Source organism: Leucopleurus acutus, assembly GCF_964270905.1.
Source record: "Leucopleurus acutus genome assembly, chromosome: 10".
NCBI lineage: Eukaryota > Metazoa > Chordata > Mammalia > Artiodactyla > Delphinidae > Leucopleurus > Leucopleurus acutus.
The window spans coordinates 64,806,205-64,824,208 of record NC_139153.1 but is presented as its reverse complement, the minus strand read 5'-3'; the positions used below and the strand labels follow the sequence as shown (position 1 = coordinate 64,824,208).

The 18,004-nt window shown below is 56.8% G+C and overlaps 1 protein-coding gene across 5 annotated transcripts in view; it reads right to left on the bottom strand.

Moving 5' to 3' along the window:
* The window catches only part of SYNGAP1 (synaptic Ras GTPase activating protein 1), a gene marked incomplete at both ends in the record, with an annotated part of 29,769 nt that overhangs the window by 3,543 nt on the left and 8,222 nt on the right, over positions 1-18,004 (bottom strand). For 2 of the 5 annotated variants that reach the window (XM_082848115.1, XM_082848119.1), the window contains 15 exons: positions 302-392; positions 1,526-1,737; positions 2,863-3,036; positions 3,470-4,544; positions 4,944-4,985; positions 5,638-5,816; positions 6,032-6,233; positions 6,364-6,600; positions 8,141-8,285; positions 8,503-8,647; positions 8,775-9,401; positions 10,787-10,885; positions 11,111-11,264; positions 13,595-13,716; positions 14,173-14,264. In XM_082848115.1, the coding sequence (XP_082704241.1) occupies positions 302-392; positions 1,526-1,737; positions 2,863-3,036; positions 3,470-4,544; positions 4,944-4,985; positions 5,638-5,816; positions 6,032-6,233; positions 6,364-6,600; positions 8,141-8,285; positions 8,503-8,647; positions 8,775-9,401; positions 10,787-10,885; positions 11,111-11,264; positions 13,595-13,716; positions 14,173-14,264 (3,596 nt within the window). Of the gene's footprint in view, positions 1-301; positions 406-1,525; positions 1,738-2,862; positions 3,037-3,469; positions 4,545-4,943; positions 4,986-5,637; positions 5,817-6,031; positions 6,234-6,363; positions 6,601-8,140; positions 8,286-8,502; positions 8,648-8,774; positions 9,402-10,786; positions 10,886-11,110; positions 11,265-13,594; positions 13,717-14,172; positions 14,265-18,004 lie in introns of those variants that run through there. The other 3 variants (XM_082848116.1, XM_082848117.1, XM_082848118.1) reach the window with 3 other exon arrangements.

The following is an 18,004-nucleotide window of genomic DNA, read 5'->3' as shown; positions in this document are numbered from 1 at the left end:
AACTTGGTGGGGTCTGAGGTTCTGGTAGAAGGTCCTGAAACGCAAACAGAAGTGGGAAAGGCAGGGTGGGGAGGCACGGCAGGGGAGGGGGGCTGACACTGCTGGGAGTGACAAAGGCACAGACAATGGGATGAAAATGGGGTCGCTTGGGGGCTGCCGGGAGCAGCCAGTGGACAAACGGAGAACAATGGGAGAGACGGATGGCGATGGGGCTGGGGTGGCTGGTGCAGTGACTGCACGAAGGACAGTGGGATGGATGGGGATGGGACACGGAGAAGATAAATGACATTGTAATTTCCACCTGAGCGTCGAGCAGCCTCTTCTTGGGTTCGGGCAGCGGCTCAGCCATGGCGGGGTGCTCCCGGCGCAGCTCCTCCTCCACCAGCATCAGCCTGAAGGGACGGGCTTCAGTGGGGTTAGTGGCGGGCACGGGCGCGGAGCCTGCCTGGGGAGCTCATGATCCCGGGGAACCCCACAGCTCTCTGGAAAAGCCTTGGGCATCCTTCTCCCCCGCGCTCAGAATCCCTCCATTGTTCTGACTCCAAAAGACGCCCTGTCATTCACCTTCCTTTCAGGGACGCTCGCATCTCCCTGCTAAGTACGGGTTTCTGTGCCTCAGAGACCCCCTACCTACCATCAGACACCCCGGCCCTCTGCGCTCCCACTCAGGACCGTGCCGTCCCTCAGACCCTGTGGCTGAAGACCTGGCTTCTCCATCCCCCACCCCACCTCACCGAAACTAGGCCATCTCCAGGGCAGCCCCTAGACACCCCTAGCCCAAGAGGGGTCTCTACAATCATAATTCCCGGACTCTCCCTGCCTTCTGTGAAGATTCTCAAGGTAACTTCTCATAAAGGATATCAAAGCAGTGGTTTTCAAAAAGGTTTCCAGTCAAACCTTTTTCTTCTAATTAATCTTACTCAAAAATACATTTAGAATGCGTGGAAATGGAGCTGGCTCTGGTTGGAGTGGGGGTCCTACCCAGTTCTCAAGCTAACTGATCCCCTTGTTGAGGCACCTCCTTGGAGCCCAGGGCTTGACAGAGCACAGGCTATAACAAGCATCATTTACTTTCTGATGGAATACCTTTCCACGGCTGCAGAGGAGGGTGGGCCCAGGATGGGACGGTCAGGGGCTACTATGGCCAAGGGACCCCTGCTTAGATTTGGGGTGAACATTACAGGCTGAGTTGAGAATAACCAGTGGAGGAGTCCCAGGCTAGGCCAGGTCCAGACAGAGAGAGATGGTTGGACAGTAAGAGGTACATTTTCCAAGGGCTTCAGAAGTTACTCTACTAGGAGAGAGATCAGGGTTTAGTAAAGGGATATTTAATGCACTAAGCGGGAGGTTTCTCTCCATCTGGTGATGACGGAGTGGGTGACAACCCTGGGAGGAGGGTGGTGGGCTTTCCTCCTGGTGTCCTGCGTTGGGGGATGGGGGATGGTGGTTGGGGGCTGGGGGGAGCTGGCTGGCCCTCTTCAGCCTCAGGCTCTCCCTTGCCACTCCTCCCCGGGCCGCCCCTCACCTGCCAATGATGCTCTTGATCTGTGAGTCCTTCTCTGCCTGCTGCTGCCTTAGCCTCTTCTCGCTCTGTTCCAGCCGGGCCTGATACTGCATCAGGATTTTGCTGGTCTGTTCTTCCTGGGACAGCAGCCTCCGCTCATACTCTTCCAGCTTCCGGTTGGACATGTGCAGCCGCTCCTTCAGTGAGTGGATCTCCTCCTCATACTCCTTCACCTGCCCGCCGGGCACACGACCCCGCACTGTGAGGGGGGCTGTGCCTGACCCCACCACCCAGCCTGTACCCCTGCCTGCCAAGCACAGCCACCATGTGGTGAGGGACACCCCACCAGCCTCCTCCAGCCCTTCTCTGCCTGTTGGTCATACACACACACACAACTGGCCTTTAAGAAGGCCCTTCCGTGGGGCTGAGGCTCCCTCAAGATGGAGCAAAATGGTGGACTCCCCCACCCTAGAGGTACACACATGCCCTCACATGTGCATCTGGACACAGGAGGACCCACACAGGAGCCTGGACAGACTCATGGACACACGTGGAATGCATTTTGGCCTCAGCTTGTTAAATGGTGCTGGAAATAATTTATTATAAGGCCTGAAGATTCTCTTAGCTCAAGTCCATCTACATCAATCCCAACATTTTCCTTTGCTCAGAGACCACTTCTCCCCAAAAGCCTCTCTGCTTCCCCAAGTTGCAGTCATGTATTCTGTATATATAATCTAACCCTGTAGCTACCCTCTTCTTCAGGGTCCTCGCAGCAATGGCTCCCAAGGAACTTTCTGCTAAGTGTGTGAAGGCCAGAGCTCCTGCTGACTTTTGCTCGGGACCACCACCAGCTGAGAATCTGGACAGTCTTTCCACACGTGGGCCAATACACACCACCCTCCCCCTAACCACCAACCCTCTGTCACCGATGCCCACGGAACAGTGACTGGGTAAGCCATGCATGGGTCCTGGTACGACCACTCTGCCCCTCGCCCAATGTACAGCTCCCACTGCTAGTGAAGTACCTTCCCCTGACTTCTTCCTGAGAAGTCACAGGAGCCAGGGCTTCAACATGTTCTCCCCGGGGAAGAACACAGAGACAGCCTAATATAGAGCATGCTTTTCCCCAGACAGTCTATGATGTGTGTAACCCAAAATAACACAGTTGAAATGGGTTTTTCAATGGACTGTATCTGGCCTCCCCTGACAGAGGGCTTCTCAGGAGAAGACATCGGGTCTTTGTCCTTTCTTTTTCATCGTAACTACCTGACCACAGATGTTGCCCTTGGAAGGGACTAGAAGCCTGCCCTGTGGGTAAAGGGTAAGACGGGGTTTGGGGCAGGGAGAGCTCTGCGTACCCTATCCAGCCGGCTCTCGTCCATAGACTTCGAGTATTCCTTGAGCTTGTACTCTTCCCGTTCGATGTGGGCGCTCTCGATGTCAGCTGACAGATGAGGCATGTTGGAGACCCAGGCCACCGTTCGCTCGGAGGCTGGCATCGTGGGGTTCAGTGTGGATGGCGTCTGAGAATGCTGGGACGGGGCGAGGTGGGGGCAGAAGGAGAGAGGGAAGGTGGGAGGAGGCAGAGTGCTTTTAGAGGGAAGGAGCACTGCCCAAAGAGACGAGAGTCCCCTTCCTGTCCCCCACACTAGATGAGAGTCCCCAGCCTGTCCCCTGCACTAGCACCCATCACCTCGTGAAAGCTATATTAGTTATTCATCATATCTCCCCTCAGGAGCCCCATGAGGGCAGGGAGTTTTGTCTGTCGTTCAATGCCAAGTGCACAGTGCCTAGAACAGCACGTGGCGCCAAAGCAAGCCCTCTATGAACATTTGTTTAATGAATGAAAGGAAGTGAGAAAATTGTAACTTCAAACCACAGTCTCTGTTCTACCACCCCCCCAACCCGTTTCCTTCTTCCCTCCCTGCTCTTCACCCCTCCGGCCTTCCTCCCACCCCCACCTACCTGCTTGGTGATGGAGGGCTTGAGCCCCCCACCCCCTCCGCCGCCGCTGCCCCCGCTGCCCCCAATGCTGCCCTCTTTGCTGAGGCTCTGCTGCCGCGGACGGGCAGGGCCATAACTTGGTTCCGGCGACTGCAACAGGTTCCCGCTGGACGGCCGGGGTTTCTGGGCAGCGCTGACTGTCAACTGCTGAGACTTGCCCCTCTGCAACGGAGGCGGCTGGCCCCCGCCACCCCCGCCGCTGCCCCCACCGCCGCTCCCACCTCCAGGCCCTGGGGGAACGGGCCTCTGGGGACCAATGGTGATCTGGGGAGGAGACAGCATGTGCTGCAGGTTGTCCTGGAGTGAGAGCTGCCGACGGGTGAAGTCAGTGCCAGAGGGTCCAAACTCATCACTGTAGCTGTGGCTGTGGAGGATGGAAGCAGCGGGGGGCTTGGGGACCCCTGAGGAGAGGTCTTCGCTCTTGCTATAGCCATGGAATGGGGCGAAGGTGTCCCCTGGGGGCTCTCCACCTCGGTGGTGGTGATGGTGGTGATGGTGGTGATGGGAGGAGGGTGGACCGTGGCCTCCGCCCCCTCCGTGGCCCCCTGGGGGGCCTGGCCCATCAGCAGCCATGTGGAAGAGAGGATTCTGGAAGGAGAGGGGTATGCGCAGTTGCTGGGCAGGGACACCGTCCGTGGTGACGCCCATCTGGCTGAGACGCATGCCGGCCGCCGTGATGGATGAGCCGCTCCCCTGGGAGAGGCGGCCAGCAGGTGCGGGCCGCAGCCCCAACGCCGCAGTCAGGGAGGCCTGGCTCGAGTGCAGCAGGTCCCCTACGGCTGCCAGGTTGGACACACTGCTGCTGTTGAGGCGGCCACCGGGCCCGTCACCCTGCAGGTCCAGCATGGAGACGCTCTTGTTGACACTCAGCATCTTCTGCTCCGGTTCTGTGATGTCCGAGCTGCTCGTGCAGTACGCAGGTGAGGACCGGGCCAGGGGTGGGCGGCTGACATAGAACAGGTCTTTCCCCCCACCAGGCGGTGGTGGTGGGGGCTTTTCCTTGGTTGGGGAGGGGAGGCGAGCCATGTCCATAGAGCTGCAGGAAGGGAAGCGGGCACACGAGTGGGAGGTAAGACCCAGGCTACTAGCAGTAGAGCCTCTGTGGTCCAGCATAGGCCTGGGGTGAAGAGTGGGACCCGCAGGGAAGGGCTGAGAGCTGACGTTTGCAGCTCGGGAGAGGGCAGGCAGGCTGGGGGGATGGGAGGGGATGCGAAGGAAATAGGATGGGACAGGGCCCCTCCGGGAAGGGAGGGAGGCCTGGAGAAGGGGAGATGGGGCAGCAGGAGGAGGCATGAGGGGCAGGTCTGGGCAGATGTGGAGGAGATGAGGGCGCATGGAGGAGAAGAGGAGCGGAGGGAGGTGATGGCCACTGGAGTCGGGGTTGTCGGGGGAGCAGACAGGAGAGGAGAGGGCGGGGGAGGGGAGAGCCCCTCACCTGTTGAGGCCTCGAGCCATGAAGGACTGAAGGTCGATGGAGCTGGAGAGAGATGGGAAGAGGGACGAGCACAGACAGAGAGAAGGAGAGAGGCAGGTGGAAGTTGGGGATGTGTGGAAGGAGAGGCGGGGATGGTGGGATGGGTATGGTATCATGGAGGGAGAGATGCGGGCAGAGGAATGAGCAGGATGGTCATCAAAACAACGAGCAGCAGCTGCGGATCTGTGCGCCTCCCAGCCTGGAGGCTGTGGTGGGGAGGCTCTGCGGGGTGGGGTCCAGGGGCTACTGCTGTAGTGCTGAATCGAGGCAAGGTCTGAGGGGTGCTGGTGGCGGGGCTGGGGATGGTGCTGCTTTACCAACTAATACAGAGCTACCTGAATGTTCTGACACCAGGTGGCTGGTCCAACTGTACAGGCTGAACACCAGCTCTGAGCAGGGAGAGGGACCTCCTAAGCTTATGCCAGGCTGGAGCTGGCGGAATCTCAGCATGTTTTGGGGGGCTCTACATTCCTTGCTCCCTCTGGCTTGCAGCTAACTACTGACTGGACCTGTCTCCTTACCGTTTTCTCTGAGAAAACGCTTCTCTTTCCTTTCTTTCAAGCCCTCGAGAAAGGCACATGGGGCCCAGTGGAGTGTATCCAGGACAGAAGCATAAGGGCGCCTAGGGCACAGGCCTGGGGTCCTGGGTGCTCACCTGTTGAGGTCCCGCATCACGTAGCCCTGCATCTCGGCCGAAGGGCCCCGCAGCACCACAGGCTGAGGCCGGGGCCGCTCGCTCTGACGGCTTGGCTGCCGTTGGATGTTGGGGTTCCTCAGAGCTGTGCTGATGTCGTTGAGGAGCCGGGGCAGTGGGCCCAGCTTCAGGAGGGCTTCCTGGAATGGGGAGGCTATTACCTGGGGGCTAACAGCCCAGCTTTAAGGGAGCCTCAGAGAGTTCAGGTAGAAGGAGTCTGAGCTGGGGAAGTGGCATTGGAAGTGGCAGTGACATGTCTGGGAACAGGAGGGGGGGAAGAATCTGCGCAGGGGGTGGTCTCCGGGCCACAGGAGCCTCTGGCGACCTGAGGACGGGCCAAGGGGCCTATGCTCACCTTGCTGAGCTGGGGCAGCACCTCCCAGAGCAGGGCGTGCAGCGTGGAGAGCTCTCGGCCCAGGTCGATGTAACCCTCAAAGCTACTGCTATTGGTCAGTGTGTCCAGGTTGGAGATCTCGTACAGGAACTGCTGCATGGAACCCCACTCCAGCTCCAGAAACTCGTTCATGAAGCCCAGAAAGTCCTCCTTTGAGGTAAACCTGGCCAAAGCATCCAGAAGGTACAGGTCACACCCAGAAAGCCTCCAACCCACGCCTGTCTCTAGGGACTCGGGAGACCCTTCCTGCCCACTCCAGCCCCGTCTGACACCCAGCCTGAGGCTTCCCTCACTTGGAAAAGTTGGCCAGGTTCTGGATGACCTTGGCGATGAGGGTGAGGGTTCGCGAGGTCTGCTCATCTGGGTACTCCTGCATGAGCCCAAAGAGACTGGGTGACATGATGGCCGGGCAGAGGAAGCGCAGGAAGAGCGAGGCGCTGATCAGCCGGTCTGCGATGTCCTCCCGGCCCCTCTCTGCGCAGCGCAGCCGCCAAGATGCAAACACCTCCTTCAGCTCCCTCGGGAACACGCTGAGGGGACGGGGTGGGGAGACAGAGAGAGAGAGAGAGAAAGAGAGAGACCGGGACTGAGCCCCAGAGACCCTCAGCTTCCACGGAACATGCTGAGGGGGGTGGAAGGAGGTGAGGGTGTGGAACCCTCACAGAGGTGAGAGCGACAGGGAGGGAGGGAGGGCGGGAGCGCAGGAGGAGGACAGGAGGCTGCTGGAGGAAGAGGGCTATGGCAGAGGGGACAGAGGGGACAGACAGGGTAGGGAGAGAGAATGCAGGGGAGAGGAGGTGAGGGGAGAGGGACACGCGGGAGAGAGACAGGGGCAAGTGTGAGAGAGACAAGGAGAGGAGGAGAAGAAAGACACCAGGGAGAGACAGAGATGGGAGAGAGATGGAGGGTCACTCGAGGTACAGGGAGCTCGGACCCCCCAACTCTTCTGGATTCCAGGGAAATGGGGATGAAGGTGTCCCAGGCATGATCCCCAGTCCCTGGAATGGCTCAGAGCTCACTCTTCCCACCTCCCTGGTCCTCCTCTTCAATGTCCCATTGACACCTTAAACTCTAACTGGTGTAAAGTGAGCTCAGCATCGCTCCCCACATCTCCAACCTCCACTGGGCTCCCTCTCCTGACTCCCCAGTTCTGTCAGTGAGGCCACCGTGGTCTCCCAACCACCAGCCTCATGGCCTTGGGAGTTGTCCTTGCTCCCCACAGACATGCCCCCTCCTTTCCAATTACCCAATGACTCCTGGTGATCCTTTCCGCAGAGGGTCCTTACAGTAGCCCCTTTCTACTTTTCCTGCTACCATTCTGACTCAGGCTATGATTTCCATGCCTGAACCATTAACAACAATCCCCAACTAGCCTGGACTTCATTGTCCCTACTCCAGCCACCTGCCACACCCACCTCCATTTAAGAATTAACCTTCTCAATCATGATACTGCTTGGCATCCCACGACCTACCAATGAGCTCCAACTCCTTTACCTGGCAGCGGAGGCCTTCAGATTCTAACTCTCCTCGCCCTGTCCAGACACGTCTCCCATCACTCTCCACTGTGAGCCACACACTCCACTAAACTACCTCTGCCTGCTGTCCCAGGACCTCTCACCTTCACGCGTGGGCCTGTTCCACAGCCTTCTCCCGAAACGTCTTCTCAGCCCACCATATCTATACATCAGAACCTGACCTAGTCTTCCAAGCACAGCCGTGGGGGCACCTCCTCCACGAAGCCTTCCCTGCTTATCTCAGTCAAAGATCTGCCTTCTCTGACCTTGTGTTGCATTGCGGAGGTGTGGGGAGGGGGTACCCTCACTTGGAACTTAACACATACTGTACCGTTCTGTGGCTTTCTGTGTATCTAATCTGTCCCTACTCATTCTGGTGCAGGTCCTCTGAGGGCAGGGGCCAAGCCTCATGGCTCTCTGTCTGCTCTACAGCACCAAGTACAATGCTTTGCCCATAACTGGTGCTCAGTCCTCTTTGAAGATGGACAGATGGATGAACAGATGAACACACGACTCCCCCAACCCTGTCCCCCCAACCCAGGGTTCCCAGTCTCACCAATGGGAGTTGACCACCTTGCACAGGGCCAACTCACAGCACATCCGCAGGTTGGCCTGGTGCTCTGCCAGACTGGACGCCGTGCACTTGATGGGGTCCACCTCACAGTTCTCCTCAGATTCATACAGAGCACGGATGAATTCCCCTGTGGAGATGGGGGCACAGCGGAGGGCGGTCACACTTTCGAAGGACAGGGACAGGGGCTGCCAAGGTTTGGGGAATCTCGGAATCAGGTTGGAGGGGACTCTGGGCCCAGAAGCATCAAGCTGAGGCAGGGTGGACTTGGGGTCTGGAGTAGCTACACTTAGGGCTGGGGTGGGCATCTGGCAGGTTTAGGAAGAACACCTGTGGGTAGGCCATACCGATGGCATCCTTGAGGTATTTCTGACCAATCAGTCTCATGTACTCTTCTATGGCTTTAGTGGCGAGCGTGTTCTCGCGGAATATGAGGTGCTCCCGTTCCATGAACCGGTCCACCTCGGACATGGCCATGTCTGAAAGGAAGTCCTGGGGGCCAGGAAAAGCCAAGGGTCAGCCTCTGTCCAACCCAAGCTGATGAAGACAGATGTGCCCTACCCTTACTATCCCGAGTGTGCACTCCCAGGTCACCTTGTCCTGAGGGCCCAGTACTCACCTTGGCCTTGCCCGTACTCTGCAGGATGTGAACCAGCGCGCTGGCGACCTCCTCCTTGCCCTTGACATTCAGGGCGGGTTCCAACACCGCACACAGCATCCGATAATGGTTGGTGACGTACTCTGCAAACTCCTTATACAGCTCCATGGGCAGGATGCTCATTGTCTGGTAACGCGCTTTCAGCCGCACAGCCGGGCAACCTCCTTTGCCCTTGCCCCCTGAGCCACCCCCTGAGCCCCCTCCCCCTCCCGAGCCCCCCATACCCCCGGAGCCCCCACTGCCTGTCGGCAGGGTCACGGGGTACCACTGCTCTGTGAAGTGGCGCCCAGCCAGGGTGGCCACAGGCACAGTCACCAGGCCGACATAGCCCGCCTTGTCCTTCTTGCGCTTTTTGTCTGAGTCACGGTACAGGTGCAGCCGCAGGGCCCGGACGGCTGGCAGGTTGTTGAACTCGAAGTGCTCGCCCCAGAAGACGGTGTCCCCCGAGGCCGAGCGGGGCTTGGAGGTGGTGCGTGCATACAGCATATCATCCAGGCAGAGCTCGCAATAGTACCGCTTCTTGGGGGGCAGTTCCCGTGCCTCTATGATCCACAGCTTCAACACGTTGTCCACCCGGCGGCTGTTGTCCTGCCAGGGTAGGGCGGGTGCGGCAGATGAAGGGGAAGGGACAGAGAGACAGAGACACCAAAAGAGGAGACACGGTGAAAAAGCCAGATAGTCTCCGACACCAGCAATCACAGGGCTGAGAAGGCATGTGCGGGATTAAACCGTGTCACCCCAGAATTCATATTTCATAGTCACATTAAGTGACTATAGTCACTTAAGACATGGTCGTACTGGATGAGGGTGGACCCTAAATCCAATGACTGGGGTCTATACAGAGAGGGAGATTTGGAGACCAGAGACACAGGAAGGGAGATGACCATATGAAGATGAAGGCAGAAAGTGCACAGATGCAGCAAGAAGTCAAGGGATGCCTGAGACTGCCGGCAACCACCAGAAGATATGAAGGGACAAGGGAGGATTCTTCCTAGAGCTTCTGAAGGAGCAAGGCCCTGCTGACCTTGATTTTTGACTTCCAATCTCCTGAACTGTCAGAGAATAAATTTCTGTTGTGTTAAGCAGTCCAGAGAGTGGTAATTTGTTACAGCAGCCACAGGAAACTGATACAGAGGGAGCTCATACATCAGACAACAGAATTCGTACTGAGAAAAGATTTTGAAAGCTAGAATAATAAACCCAAACTATTAAGGTGGAATTTGAACAGGATAACTGAGGAGTCCTTTAAAGACAATCGGAAGATAATTGCAAAATATGCATAAATGCAGCAGGTGAGACTATACAGTTAGTGTGAAAAGGGCCTGGAGGATGACAATGACCAGTGAGGCTCAGGTGATGCTGCAGTGTGAAAAGAGCCTGGTGTTTATACTCTGCATGGGGCAGATCACATCCAGCATCTTGGGTCTAGTTTTTAAGAAGGACATTGACAAACAAGGGTTCCCACAGAGGAGGCCACGAGGACTGTGAGCTCACTGGAAACCGGGAAAAAGAGAACAGCTCACGGAACTGGGAGCATTCCTCCTGGGAAGAACACAAACTCAGAATTTTTGAGCCAAAGGGACCTTATAGATTATGTAGTTCAACCCCATTCCTACCAGTCATACAGAGAGGAAACCAAGGTCTAAAGACTCATCTACCTGACAAATCTATGTGTCCTGCAGAAACACTGCAAGCTGGGCCCGGGCGCCCACCTGTCAGGGTGTTAGTGGGACATCCCTGCTTGCAGGGAAGATGCACCAGAGGACTTCCAGAGCCCCATCAGTTCCATAAGTCTATGATTTCTATGGTAGGGAAACATCATAAGGTAGAAAGAAAGGAAAAAGAAAAGGGGGACTCAGAGGAAAATGGGGGTCCCCTCCTCCTTGGTCCCCTTCTCCCCTAGGCCCCCAGTTTCCCCTGCAGCTTGACCTTTGCCTTGCCCATGCTGTCTGTGTACCCTGTACTCCCAATACCTTGTTGGGTTTTACTGCCCGCTGTAGATTCTCGATCCATTTGTCCCTTTCGGCCGCAGAACGACAGGCAAAACATTTTGTTCCTGATGATGTTGTTACCTAGAGAGGGGTGTGGAGGTCAGTTGGAGCTCTAGAGGGGTGATGACTCCCAAGGACTGAGAGTCCATCACCATCTCTTCCTCCCCGGCCTATCCTCCTTTCTCTCAGCCCCAGAGGCTTCTGTTTCCTTAATGTCCCCACCTCTGCCGCTTTCTCCAGGACTCTCTGCCCTCCCCCTCCGTGACCCCTGCCCTTTGGCCCTCCCCAGCCTCCTACACCCAGTACCTCAAAACAGAACTCCTGGCCCAGGATGGAGCTGTGCACTGGCTTGATAATGGAATCTTCATCCAGGTTGAGCTCCAAGGCCTCGGCCGCACTGCTAGGACTCAGCAAGGACTCGTGAGAGTGCGACTCCTTAAAGCTCTGCATCAGCCGGGCCCTGGCAGGCGGGGGTCCAGGAGGGAGAATCAGGGCCCCACTCTGCTTACACACTCACAGGCTTGCATCGCCAACCTGACTCTAGGATGGAGACCTGGGGAAAGGGGCTCCTAAACCCACTTCCCACATGGACACAGACACAGACAGAAAGAAACCCAGCCTATCCCCGGGGAAGGACATGAAGGATGTGAGAGAAATGAGAACACTTTAAGAAATCCCCTCCCCTCAGCCCACCACCTAAGGGGTTGTGAGGACTGGGGACACCTAGAAATATCTCAACCCAGAAAGGGACCATGGGAGAAAAAAAAAAAGAACAGGTGGGCCTTGGACACTTCTAGGTGGGACTTCTATGTGACACCTCCCCCGCCAAAACCACAGCTTCAGTATAAGGGGAAAAAGGTGGGAGTAAAGAACCAGAAGTACAGGGGCTTCCCTGGTGGTGCAGTGGTTAAGAATCCGCCTGCCAATGCAGGGGACACGGGTTCAAGCCCTGGTCCGGGAAGATCCCACATGCTGCGGAGCAACTAAGCCTGTGTGCCACAACTACTGAGCCTGCACTCTAGAGCCCGTGACCACAACTACTGAGTCCATGTGCCACAACTACTGAGCCTGCGCTCTAGAGCCTGTGCTCCGCAACAAGAGAAGCCACCGCAATGAGAAGCTGGCACACCGCAATGAAGAGCAGCCCCCACTCTCCGCAACTAGAGAAAGCCCGCGCACTGCAACGGGGATCCAATGCAGCCAAAAATAAATAAATAAATTAAATAATTTTAAAAAGAAAGAAGGAGAAGTTCAAAGATGCTGGTCTGGGCCTTGGCACACAGGTAGTGCCTAAAAAGCACTTAATAAATCCAAAAATGAACGAGCTAAGAGGACAAGTTTTAGCAGAATCATGGGAAAGAGTGAGGGAAAATCATAAAAAACAGAAGAAGGATTTTGGGCAGAAGAGTGACAACGGAGATAAGGGACTGAAAATGGGGACTGGGGAAGAACAGATAGGGCGAGAAGGAGAAAAGGAGGAGGGAAAGGTGTGTGCAGAAAGACAGGATGGGAGAAGATGAGGAGAGGCCACTGGAGAGCTGGATGTGGGAACAGAGGTGGGGGACGGGGTGGGGGGTGGGGGTGGGGACGAACTTGGGAAAATCAGTGCAGGAGGGCAGAGGTGAAAGGCACTGAGGGGAGTGGAGGCCGGGACCACAGGGAAGGCAGAAGGTGAAAGGCACTGAGGGGAGTGGAGGCCAGGACCACAGGGAAGGCAGAAGGTGAAAGGAACTGAGGGGAGTGGAGGCCGGGACCACAGGACAGTTTGCTCGGAGCCGGCTAGGGGATGAAGAGTAGAGAGCAGTAGGGAAGCGGGAGGGGGAGCTCGGGTGTGGGAGCCTCCATGGAGCTATTTATAGCAGCCCCGTCATCTTGGGCTCTGTTGCCGTCAGCACAACGCTCCCCCGGCCCCCCGCCCCCGCGGCCAGGAATACCAGGCCCTCACACCCCCCCTCCCCAAATCCAGCTCCGGTGACATGGGAAGGGGGAGGGGAAGGTGTGACTCACCTATCCCAACCTCCCCTACCTGCCCCATCCCGGGGGCGGCCAGACACGGGGGGAAAGGAAGGACAGGGTTCTCCCTGGGGCGGGGGGGGGTGGACTGGGTGAGGGGGAAACCCAAAGAGGGACCCCAAAGAGCAGACCACAGGAGCAAACAAGATTTCCTTCAAGCCCAGCCTCGGAGACAGTGCCCTCTGGACTTCTCTGCGGGCTTCTTCCTCAGGCTTCAGTCCATGGATTAACCCTCCAACCTCCCCTCCCCAGTCTGTTGACCTGCATACCCGTGCCACCTCCCCTTCTCTGTCACGCTCTACGCTGCACCTTCTCTCCTCCATAATACCTGCCAGCCCCACCCCACCCTACCACCCTTTCCTCATACCCTCTACCTGGATCACACTCTCCCCTCCTACCAACCAGCCCACCGCCCCTTCCCTGGATTCCTTAAATGTTCCTCCCAGGCTCCGTCACTCCTTCTCCGTCCTTCTGTACAGCTCCTTCCATCCTGGGCTGGAGCCCATCCTTCTGACGGTCAGAAGAGTCCATCCCTCCTTGGCTTCACCTTCACCCCCTTTCCTGCCCCGCTGCTCACCCTCTCTGGGCACCCTGCACCAAGCCCCTCTCCTGCTGCTCCTCTGTTCTGACCCCTGTCCCACCACACCTCTCAATCAATCTGAAGCCGTCAAGCTCTACACTCTGAGAACCCCCACCCCTCCAGCCTCACTCTGGAGGCCCCTACACTGCATCCAACTCATCCCACCACGCTCTAGCCCACCGCTCCAAGCCCTGTACCGGTCATGGTCAGCACTTCGGAAGCGAGGCAGGATCTGGCGAAAGCTGCTGGTCCGGTCAAGTTTGGGTTGTGACTTCGTACGTTTGATGGAGCTTTTTAGCCTCCGGCTCAGAAAGCCTTGCTGGGTGGGGGGGAAATGGGGATAGGTGTGTTTTGGGGTAGGGTCAGTTCTACCTCCTCACCGCTCAGCTGGTAAAGAGTCCCTGGATGAAGGTGGGATGGGGGGAAAAGGGAAATCTCTAGAGGCTAGGAAAGGGGGATAGGAGCCCTGCTACCAGTTTGTCTTCCTGTGCTCTCATGGATGCGAGTGTACACACACACACACACACACACACACACACACACACACACACACACACACACACACACACACACACACACCCCAGCCTGGAGAAGGTGGGAGGGCTGGTCTGAGAAGCAGGGGGGGCAGAGCCAAGAAGGGGAAAACCAAAGAGGTGGGGGCACACACACACACATACTCTCTCTCTCCCCTCCTTCCTCATAATCCTCAGGCTCCCGCTGGGGCTGGAGGGGAGGGGACCCAGCTGAGCCACATCTGGCAGGCGCCTTCACTCACCGAGGGCCGAAAGGGTGCAGCGGGGGCGGCCTCCATGCTGTACTGCTTCCCCCCTGGGACGCTCTTCCTCCTCGAGCGACCCAAGTGGTATTCTGGAGGGGAGAAGAGGGCCGGAACAGAAGTTGGGGAGGGGGTTGCCGTTAGCCCAGGTTTCCACCCCTGGCCCCAGCACACTCGCCCACCTCCCTCTGCCCCTTAGCTCCAGCCTCACCTACCCCCCGGAAAGCAGCAGGAAGAGCAGCGGCGGCTGAGAAGCTGGCGGCGGGAAGGAGGGGGCAAGGAACCCGAGCCGGAGCCCCCGGAGGGGGACGGGGTGGGAGGCCTTAGGCCCATGACTGGGGCTGGGCCTGGCAGTCAGCAAAGGGGCATGGCTGAGAGGGTCAGTAAAACTCCAGGAATAAAGGACACCGAAGATCCACAGAACCTAGGTCCTTGGTGCCCACCCCCCCAGGAAGGGGCGAGCTGGTGGGGAAAGTCGGGTTAAAGGTCATTGACCAGAGGCAGGCCTTCCTCCTCCCTCAGCTGGGTACAACTTCCACCTGGCCCCTACTCCTGAAAGCCCTCTCTGTCTGGAGGGCCAGAGCTACCTCCCATGACCCCCTCCCTGGACTGGAGGGGTAAGTCTTGGAAGGGACCTGTGAGGAGTGGAAGCGGAAAAAGCCTGGGGACAGAAAATTCAAGGAAGGGGTGGGGGGGAGGGGAGAAGGGGCTGGTTCCACGTGCACTGCAGTGGCAGGGACTCAGAAGTGAAGGGGGAAAGGGGAAAAGAGAAGAATGCAGGGGAACGGGCAGGGAGTGGGGAAGATGGGCAATGGGGACTCGGGGTACTCCCAAGTGAGGGCAGGGAGAGGAGGAGGAGGGGAGATGAATGCCGATGAGGCTCAGACTGCTCAGAGTCAAGAAGGGTGGCAGCTGGGAGGAGGGAAGCTGAGGCTCTGCTGCCAGGGAATTTAGAGGGGCCAAGTGGCTAGAGGAGAATGAAAGTGGGGGGATGCCAAGCTCGGGCTCCAGCTCCAGAATGGCTGCCCAGGCCTGGGCTCCCCCCTCAGCCCCACAGTCACCACTGCAGCCAATGGGGGGGCAGGTGCTGCATCAGGGGCGGGGCTACCATCTCCATGGCAACAAGAAGCTACATGCTGGGGGGGGTGGACCGGAAGAGCTGCCTGTTAACCCTCTAGTTTCCAAAACAAGGGAGGGCCACAGCTACACGTTCACTGTCGGCTTCCTGAATTGCAAATCGCCTGCAAATTGCCCTAGAATCAGTCTCCAGCTTCCCTAGGCCTTTAAAACCTGGGTGTTAGGAGATGTGCACACAAAAATGTGGCTCCCATGACACAGGAACCCTTGTTAGTCCCTCAGGAACACATGTGTAAAGCACAAAAACATACACCGAGCTGTGGGGGGTACGTGCACATAAGACCCATGATACAAAAAATAAAAAAGGGATCTAGGTGCTTATGAGACATACAGGCAACTGTGAGAATGGGGGGGGGGTGCCACGGGTCCACATTCTGAGACCCTGGGGCCCAGATACCCCACAGGATACATGCTTAGACATATGTGAGCACTGCAACAGGGGAGTACATACTTGGACCCAGACACTCACATGAGAGCTGCTAGTGTGGATGTGGGGCCCGAGTCCCTCGGGCAGTCATGTGGGCAGCACGTTACAGAAGGGGACATTTAACCCAGAGACACACACAGGGCCCCCACACAGGGGGAGCCACTTTAACCTCTAAAACACATGTTTGAGTATACCATGATCCTGACCACAACAAGGTATCCCTGTATCCCCAAAGCACAAACATCCTTCATTCACATGAGAAGTACAACCACAACCACTGTCTCAGGACAACCCCTTCTTCTCCCCCAGCCTTTCCCTGACTCCAACACATGAATCCGTGGTTGCTACCAGAATACAGACAGACCAAGGAGCAAACGTGTTAATTACCCTTCTGTAACACACTCAACAATGCATCTAAGGGTTCAGAATATCTCCTTCCTAGTCTTTGCCTTTCTCAGGTCTAGCTGCCTGTCTCATGCCATGGAATGTAGCTCAGCCACTATTTCCATTGGCAAGCTCCTGTAATAAAGGCAGAAAGTCTAACTTCAAATCCACTAAAATTACATTTTGGAACTAAAGAATTAACAGAAGGAGAACGGATTTGCTAATTGGTTTGCTTGGTTCTTGAAGTAATATAATGTTATACGTACAACCAAGCACTAAGACCCAAGAACTCACATATAAGTCAGAGGTACACGGAGGCCACATACACATACACTTACAAAGACCCTCACTGCCACAGTGAAAAAAAGAGCAGAAACACAGAGGGAAAAGGGGCGGAGTGACAGAATCACAGGACATCCTGTTATTAGTGCTGCATGCAGTGACATGTGCAGAAAACAGGCACACGCCCATGTCCACACACAGAGCAAACCTGATAAGCATACACCACGATCCTGGGTCTCCATGTCCCATCCCTGCACGATGTATACACGCATGCACACGCATAACAGCCACCTACACAGACCCGTAACACAGGCATTGTGCACACACCCACACATGTACACACCCTGTATACACACACAATTGGACTCACATACACACACACACACACACAGCGAGGGCTTAGACTCCCGCCTCTCCAATCTCTCTAATCTTGCCATCACCCACAGAATCTCCCCTTGCCCTCCAATCCCCCAAATCCCTAACCTTCCCTTTGGCCTTTCTTCCCTGTCACACCCAGCTGGCAGCTCTCAAGGGGAGCCACAAAGGGAGGCTGCCAAAGCAGGTGGAGGAACAGAGTTGGACAGAGAGCAGAGAAATGAGGGGCAAACTCTGTGCTGGAAACAGGAACCTCTAACAGCAGTTCCTGCCATGCCAGGCCTCACTGTGAGCCAGCCTCTATGATGGCCTCCCCTGATACAACCAAGCCTGATCCTACACGGCCTACACAAATCCCAACCCCATCTTGCCCTTTCTCCTCTGAGATCACTTTACCGAAGGCCTGACTCTCTCTGCCCCACAAGCTGCCTCCCCAGCTTCCAGGCCCCTTCTCCGCTGTCTCCAACCAGTTCCCCATCTTAAAACCTCTTTTCTCTCTTCTAAATCTGGCTCCACTATCTCCCACCTTCCCAGCTATTCTCCAGCTATTCTCTCTCCTGAGCTCTCTCTCCTCTGCAAGCCTCTCTCATTCCTCCTCTCCCCCAACTCCCCACTTTTCCTCTTTACCCCGCTCTTTCCCTTTTCAGCTTTTCTGTCCCCACTCCCTAACCGAGCAGGGGCTCACACCTGCTAGCCCAAAGGTGTTTCATACATGGTAGGATTCCAAGGAACACGCTCACACACTTACTCTCTCCCCCCACTTGCACACCACCCACATCCAGACACGCCCTGGACACCCATGCTGGGACTGACACAGATACCCAGGCCAATGATGGAACACACATGCAAAGACACACACTTGCCACCAGGGACACAGAAAATCCTTCTCATGCAGCCACACATCCCCACACACAGGAGGCTGATAGGAGGTGAGCCTCCGGAAAGGTACATGCATTCTCAGGGTCAGAGGTGACAGGTACCAGTAAGGCCAAAAGCTGCCCCACAAGCCAGTGGTCAGCCCAGCAGCCCCCTAGGCAGGAAGCCGGCAGAGGCAAGATACGACAGGACAGACTTGAAAACCGCTGGCTGCACATGTGTGCACGAGGAACTGGGCCCCCGTGTGCACATGGCACCGACACACAGGGGACACGAGCTTGGACAGCGACACACACGCGGACACCCGGGCTGCCACCTCCACCAAGGGTCTCCAAGACCACCCCACACCGG